At 34.2% G+C, this 7,955-nt stretch overlaps 1 protein-coding gene across 1 annotated transcript; it reads right to left on the bottom strand.

The window, feature by feature from the left end:
• Positions 1 to 331: 331 nt before the first annotated feature.
• Positions 332 to 1,480, bottom strand: LOC145068035 (uncharacterized). The gene is made up of 4 exons (XM_079015037.1): positions 1,397 to 1,480; positions 769 to 1,074; positions 580 to 687; positions 332 to 481 (listed from the first exon to the last, which is right to left on the bottom strand). The coding sequence occupies exons 1-4, from the start codon at positions 1,478 to 1,480 to the stop codon at positions 332 to 334; spliced, it is 648 nt and encodes a 215-aa protein (XP_078871163.1).
• Between the last annotated feature and the right edge of the window lie 6,475 nt (positions 1,481 to 7,955).

Genomic DNA, 7,955 nt, shown 5'->3' with positions numbered 1-7,955 from the left:
AAAACAAAATAAATCATAACCATTATATCATAAAATAATAAAATAATTATTTATTACATGGAAAAAAGAAAGTTGCTACTCTAAAATACATAATCTGCAATACACATATATCAACCTACTACTCTTGTTGTTTAGTAAAGCCATTAATAAGATCCAATGCCGTTTGAAGTTGTTTTTCAAGATGCCTGACCCTTGCTTTGTTTTCCTCTAGTTGGGGGTTCATCAGTTCTTTAAGCTCTTCGTTTTCCTGTTTTTATTTAGCAACAAGCTCCCTCATTTCTTCTATTTCATCATTTTTTCCGGAATATAAGATACATCCGTTTTTCCATTCCTATTGGGAACCACCTTTGCAAAAGAGCCTAATCCATAAAGTCTTTTTTTTTTTTTTATCATGACCACCAACAACAACATAAAATAGCTTGTCTTCCTCAAATTTAACACCTTTAGCTTCCAACTCTTCCCGTTTTTTTGTATAGGCCGCCTACAAAATAAAAATATTATAAGTTAAAAGATATCAAATTTAAGAATGATATTATGGAGTAGCTACAATATAAAAGTTTAATATGAAATGAATATTACATGAATTTGTCTATCTTTTTCATTTGTGAAAGTGACTCCATCGTGATTCTTCGTGTCTGTGTACATGAACAATTCACTATGGGGCAACTCATGTCCTAATTTCCTCTTCTGCATAAACACCATATAAAATGTCAAATATACAGATAAACCTATACAAACATTGATATGATGTACCATTTAAAAAATTACCAAATCAAAAGCTATCTTCAAATGACTTGTAGATCCAACATTATGTGTTGGTTTTGCTACTACATTAGCCACACTGTTATGCCTATTTTTCTTGTTTAGCGCAGATTTTAGCTTGTATTCTTTCGTATTCCATTTTAATTGCCGGTAGTTCCAGACTTCTTGTGGAATATGAGCTGGTTTAAAGCCATGTTTGTTTCTTTTTGGGCTCCTCATGTTGAAGAGATATTGACCATAACTTTCTACCGCTTTCCTTGCCCAAGCTTGACTCACCACGGAGTCTATTATTTCATCCCAACAACATTTTTTCTATACATTAACAATATAAACATAAGTTTAAGTGTAAATATTTACCAAACGAAAATTTATCACATATAGTTAATTATCTGAAACTCCTCGCAATATAATTCGCGCATTTCTTTGCTTACTTTTGCCCAAGCGTACCCTTCTGGATCTACTCTTTGTTTAAAGGACTGACTAATAAATTGTGCACAAGGGCCTGGTGGCATTATCCTGCAAGTAATCATATGATGTGTTAAGTTATGAATTGATATGTACGTGTAAATCAAAAGTTTATACATAGAAAAAGTTGTAATTAAGATTTGATTGGTAAATCACGTTTTTTCCAAACATGAACAGTTAAACGTCCATCTGGTCCACAATCTTCAAACGAATTGTTTTCACCTTCTATACTTTCCACTACAGATCCATTCATGGTTGGTTGTGTTGGTGATGGGGTAGATTCTAGGATAGGTGTTGTTGATGGGGTATATTCTGGGGTAGATGTTGGGATAGATGTATATGTTGAGGATGTGGTAGTTCCTTTACTTAAGGAGGGTGTGGTAGTTACTGTAGATGTGGATGATGGTAATGTAGATGCAGGTTTTGAGGTTGTAGTAGTATATATAGGCCATGATGATGTGGTAGTGGGTGTCGGTGTTGAGGATGGTTTAGATGATGTAGGTGCTGAAATTTTGGTTATTGATGTAAGTGTTGAGGATTGTATTGTTCCACTTTCTGAAGTTTTAGATGTTTTTTCTAAGGAGGGTGTGGATGTTGTAACTGATGTCGAGGAAGTGGTAGTCATGGGTGATGTTAATGATATAGGTTTAGGGGTTTTGTTGGTAGATGTTATAGGTGCTTTGGATGTGGTTGTTGGTATTGGAAAGTCGATTTCTTCATCTTGTGACTATCTGTTTATGAATTTTGCAGCTGAAATCCTGTTGCGTTTCATAACATCTGGTGCAATAAATTTAGTTGGCTTCACACCGAATGCTCCTTTTGCTTTCGAGGTCGACATCTTTCTGGCTTAAAAATTAACAAAAAATTGTAGTCAATACCAATGTATTAAAGATGATAAACTACTGATGACAAGAGAGACACAAACAATAAAAATAAATTATATATGAAGGCATTATTTTGCATGCAAACTATTGAATACAATCAAAACCAATTTACTTGTAATTTAAGATGATAATATACATGAAGATGATCAGAGAACAAAAAACGATCGATCATCACGAGAACAGTAAATTAAATAAAAAGAAATTTAGACGAGTGACAACCTATATCGCCAAAGTCAGTGCACAAACGTATAATGAACAAAGATTTCTATTAATTAGCCGCCGGAGATGATGATTACAGAAAATGTAAACCCTATTTCTAATCAGTAAACTTACCCTAATATGCAACATAAACGTGTGTAGGTTGGAGGGAAAGAAATTGTGAAATATTTTGAACATCGGCTAATAAAAAATTCGAACTGTACTAAATACCGCTAAACATTTAGTAATTCAAATTTAGTAAAGTATCTACAGATTGATAGATAGGATATATAAATATAAATAATGTCAGGAAGAACATAGACTAACGATGTGTTCATAGTATAATTTAATTTAAAATTATATATGAGGACTAAAAATTAATAAACTATACATCTTTATGCCTTTATGTTTAAACCGAAATTTATATACAAAAGACGTACGGGTCACGTCAATATATATGGTAGTGGCTTATGGTGTCCATGGTATACCAATGGATGTCATATGGATCCTTGGTCAACATAGTATTGGCTTATGATGTCCACGGATGACATATAGGCCATTGGTCAACATGGTAGTGGCTTATGGTATCCATGGATGGCATATGGATGACGTATAGATCATTGGTAAACATGGTAGTGGCTTATGGTGTATATGGATGACATGTGGGCTATTGGTCAATATGGTAATGGCTTATGGTGTCCATGGATGACATATGGGCCATTGGTCAACATGGTAGGCTTATGGTGTCCATGGATGACATATGGGTCATTAGTCAACATGGTAGTGGCTTATGGTGTCCATGGATGACATATGGATGATTGGTCAACATAGTAGTGGCTTATGGTGTCCATGGATGACATATGGGTCATTGGTCAAAATGGTAGTGTCTGAAGGTGTATATGGATGACATATAGGCCATTGGTCACCATGGTAATGGCTTATTGTGTCCATAGATGACATATGGGCCATTGGTCAACATGGTAATGGTTTATGGTGTCCATGGATGACATATGGCTCAATGGTCAACAGGGTAGTGGCTTATGGTGTCCATGGATGACATATGGATGATTGGTCAACATGGTAGTGGCTTATGGTGTCCATGGATGACATATGGGTCGTTGGTCAACATGGTAGTGGCTTATGGTGTACATAGATGACATATGGGCCATTGGTCAACATGGTAATGGCTTATGGTGTCCATGGATGACATATGGGTCATTGGTCAACATGGTAGTGGCTTATGGTGTATATGGATGACATATGGGCCATTGGTTAACATGGTTGTGGCTTACGGTGTCCATGGATGACATATGAGCCATTGGTCAACATGGTAATGGCTTGTGGTGTCCATGAATGACATATGGGTCATTGGTCAACATGTTAGTGGCTTATGGTGTCCATGGATGACATATGGAAGATTGGTCAACATGGTAGTGGCTTATGGTGTCCATGGATGACATATGGATGACATATGTGTGATTGGTCAACATGGTAGTGGCTTATGGTGTATATGGATGAAATATGGGCCATTGGTCAGCATGGTAATGTCTTATGGTGTCCATGGATGAGATATAGGTCATTGGTCAACATGGCGGGGCTTATGGTGTCCATGGATGACATATGGATGATTGGTCAACATGGTAGTGGCTTATGGTGTCCATGGATGACATATGGATAACATATGGGTCATTGGTGAGCATGCTAGTGGATTATGGTGTATATGGATGACATATGGGCCATTGGTCAACATGGTAATGGCTTATGGTGTCCATGGATGACATATGGATCATTGGTCAACATGGTAGTGGCTTATGGTTTGTATGGATGGCATATGGGCCATTGGTCAACATGGTTGTGGCTTATGGTGTCCATGGATGACATATGGATAACGTATGGGTCGTTGGTCAACACATGGTAGTGGCTTATGGTGTATATGGATAACATGTGGGCCATTGGTCAACATGGTAATGGCTTATGGTGTCCATGGATCACATATGGGTCATTGGTCAACATTGTAATGGCTTATGGTTTATATGGATGATATATGGGCTGCAATATTAATGAACATAATATTACGGTTTTTCAATTAGAAGAAACGGATGTTAATTTAGTTTTGCTCGCAAACGCGTCTTTCTTCCTACCCGAAGTCGCAAGTTCGAATCCTACTTATCTCAATAATTTTAATTAAAATCGTCTCTCTGAATTTAATTAATAATTTTATTTAACTTCATCTTTTTAAATTTAGAATGTCGATTTATTTACAAAAATGCCCGTAGGTATTGAAAAAAATACCCTAACCATTTACGTAGTAACCTTTGTACGTTAAAGGGCAATTATGTCAATTCATAGTCTAAACACTTAGGCGCCATAATTTGTAGTCAGACTTATCCCGTCGTTTCAGTTTATCGGTGATTGATCATCTATATTCCATTCCCAACAATTGAAATTCCGGCATGTTGATCAATAAACTCTAAAATCGTTGTTGTTATATAATTTGAATCACACTCGATGCAGTTCAACATAATGGCAGCGAGTTGTTCATCAGAAAGAAAGCAAACAAGACAACAAGGAACAAGAATTAGTGCTTTGTCATCGCACTTGATCGAAAAAATAGTAACTACGGTTGAAGGAACTTCACCAATCGATGCTTTTAAGTGCCAGTTAGTATATGTATGATGTCCATTACTTATATTATACTCATATACATATTTAATTTAGTGTTTAATAGATTACTTTTGTTGATTTGTGAATTGTAGTTGCAAACTATTTAGGGATTCTGTAACATCAGACGCAAGTGTGTTACATTCCTTACCCAAGTTCGAAAACAAACAACTCGGACTGGTGGGATGTAGTTAAAGTTAAACCTCATGGTTGGTCCGATGAAAATCATCCTTAGAAAGACGTTGCTTTCCAAGAAGATGAAGTTGAATCAAATGAAATCATTATACCAAGTGCAGCCGATACAGACAATTATGATGATCAAGAAATGTAAAGCAACGGTTCAAATAATGAAAATAATATTGATGAAGAAGGTGAAATTCATGAGGACGACGATGATGGTATTCCTGACAGCGAGGGTAGTTATGAGTATAGTACATCGAGCAATGAAGAAGAAGAGGAGGAAGAAGATAATGAGTAGATGTTTTTGGGTTTAATGTTTTTTTTCAGATGAAGTTAATTTGTAATTTGGTTTAATATCAATACATAAATGTAAACTAGGAAGAAAGCCTGGGCTTCGCCCCGGGATGTTTTTTTTTTTGTGTTTTTTATGTCAGACTGTAAAACTATTAACTATAAAGCCTAAGAGTATCAAAGTGGCTAAAGAATTGTGGAAAAACCTAAATGTTTTTCGTGTATATTGTGCCAAATGTATAATTTTTTACAATAAGGACTAAAATTGTCAAAGTGGCTAAAAAATTGTGGCAAAAATCTAAAGTTTTTTTTGTGTTTTTTTGACCAAAATGTAAAAGTATTGTCTCCAAGGCAAAAATTTAAATGCCCAAAAAGTTCCTATTGCTAACTCTTTTGTGCTTATATATATATATATATATATATATATATATACTAATCTATTACATTATAGATTATGATATATATGTTATTTTTGTCTTTTCCATTTCAACAATCAAAATTACAATTCCATTTCTACAATCAAAATTCCACTGTTACCTATAAAAGGTTATAATATTTGAATAATGTGTTTTGACACAAATATCCTTAGTATTCACATATTTGGAATGATTTAAAGGGCACTTTGGTCTTTTTGCACTCTAAAGCGTTAAGGCGCCATCATACCTCTGACGCCACATCGGCATTATCAGTTCTTCAACCATTCAGAACGTCTCAACTTTTCCGGATGATAAATCTCCATACAAACACTAAAACCCCCGAAATCGTTGAAGGGTAATCGTTCTTAAAATCGATTTTCTCAGATAATAGACACTCTTGTACTCCTCGCGACCAGATCATCATAAAGTAAGTTTTTTTTCATACCCTATTACACTGTTTTTCATAGTAACGCTTATTTTTTAAAAAGGAATTGAAATCAACTACTCTAATGTCTATTTTGTAAGTAGAATGTCGAATACTAGAAGTCTCCGTTCATTAGATGATCTCCTATTAGAGATTTTGAGTCGGATATTTGTAGTATTAGGGTTAGAGTCTGCGAAAGACATCGTCTCTGCAAGACTTTGTTAATTCTCAATAAACATCAACTAATGAATGTATATTTGATGAAATACAACTTTATTTATTTGTTATTTACTGTGCATTTAAATTTTTGAAGTTGAAAAAAGATGTATGAAGCGGCGGGTGATCCTCAAGTGTTCAGAACAACATGCATTGATATGATTGAAGGAATGGGTCCCAAAATCAGAATGCTGATTCATGTACATGCACATGTGCATTGCATAATAACATTGAAGCCATGTCCAGACAAGGAATTGTATGTGTATTTTCATTAATTATATGTAATTTATACCATTTATTAAAGTTTTGTGTCATTGATGTTATATACTGATATTGTTATTCTGTCCACAGGATGAGTGCTTTTATTATGGCAATTTTGATTTAGGATTGTCTTTGTTGAGACAAGCAGTAAATGAAGATCATCTTGAGGCAGTTTATTTGCTTGGAATGATCTACATTTCAAGAGAGCCTCATAAATGTGATGAAGGTATGTATATATATGGTATATATGTAAATTAAATTATGTATATAGTTAATTAAGGAATGTTTATAGTTTGGGGTTAGTATTTAGTTGTGTTATCTTGTATATTATTTACTGTTGTATTGAAAAGGATACATTAGATTAATTGATGGATATTTTAATGTGTAGGCTTACAATTACTTGATGCTTATTTTAGTCGGGCAGTTCTGAATGATGGGGAGTACACAGGTGTTGTTGATAGTGCCAAAGAGTTGTTGCGGGTTGTTGATGGTGTTCATAGACTTACAACGAATAACATTACATTCCAATGTGAAGACCCACGTCATTCTGTTAAAGGTGCATTTGCAATAGGCCATGAAGAGGATGAGGATCAATAAAGATATTGCACAGTTTGTCGTTGGTATGTAGAGTATGGTAGGTTTTGTATATTTTTTTAAAAATATTACTGGTTGATAATAGATTGGACATTGCATATCAGTGTTCTTATTGTATTGTTTATGAAGTTGTATAGTACTACTATAATTTTATTTTGGTTTTATGTTTACATCAATCTGTTAAAATGGCATTTTAGTCATTTTTGCTTGCTATGTTGCTTGAGTAGGATGAAGTATACGTAAAACCCATGTTATTTTTGTGATGAAGTATAGTTAATGTAATTAAAAATAAGTTTGTAATGAATTCGTTATTAAGGAAAATAATCTACATAGATTATATACTTTAACATGCCCGGTTAATGTAACTAAAAATAAGTTTGTAATGAATTTGTTGTTAATTATTCATTATATATTTTGTTTTCAAGAAACAATACACAACTTGATTAGCACAATTGGCTTAACCGCGCCCTTTTCTAGCATAAGCTTAAGTTCGAGTCCGCTTGCCAGGAATATCAACTTTATAATTCATTTTTACATTTTTTAGCCATTAGTTTATGACACATATTACCAATTCAAAAACATTTCATTCAAACCATATCTTAC

Source organism: Lactuca serriola, chromosome 8 (genome assembly GCF_051521515.1).
Source record: "Lactuca serriola cultivar US96UC23 chromosome 8, Lser_US96UC23_V15, whole genome shotgun sequence".
Lineage (NCBI taxonomy): Eukaryota > Viridiplantae > Streptophyta > Magnoliopsida > Asterales > Asteraceae > Lactuca > Lactuca serriola.
This window is presented reverse-complemented; position numbering and strand designations above follow the sequence as displayed.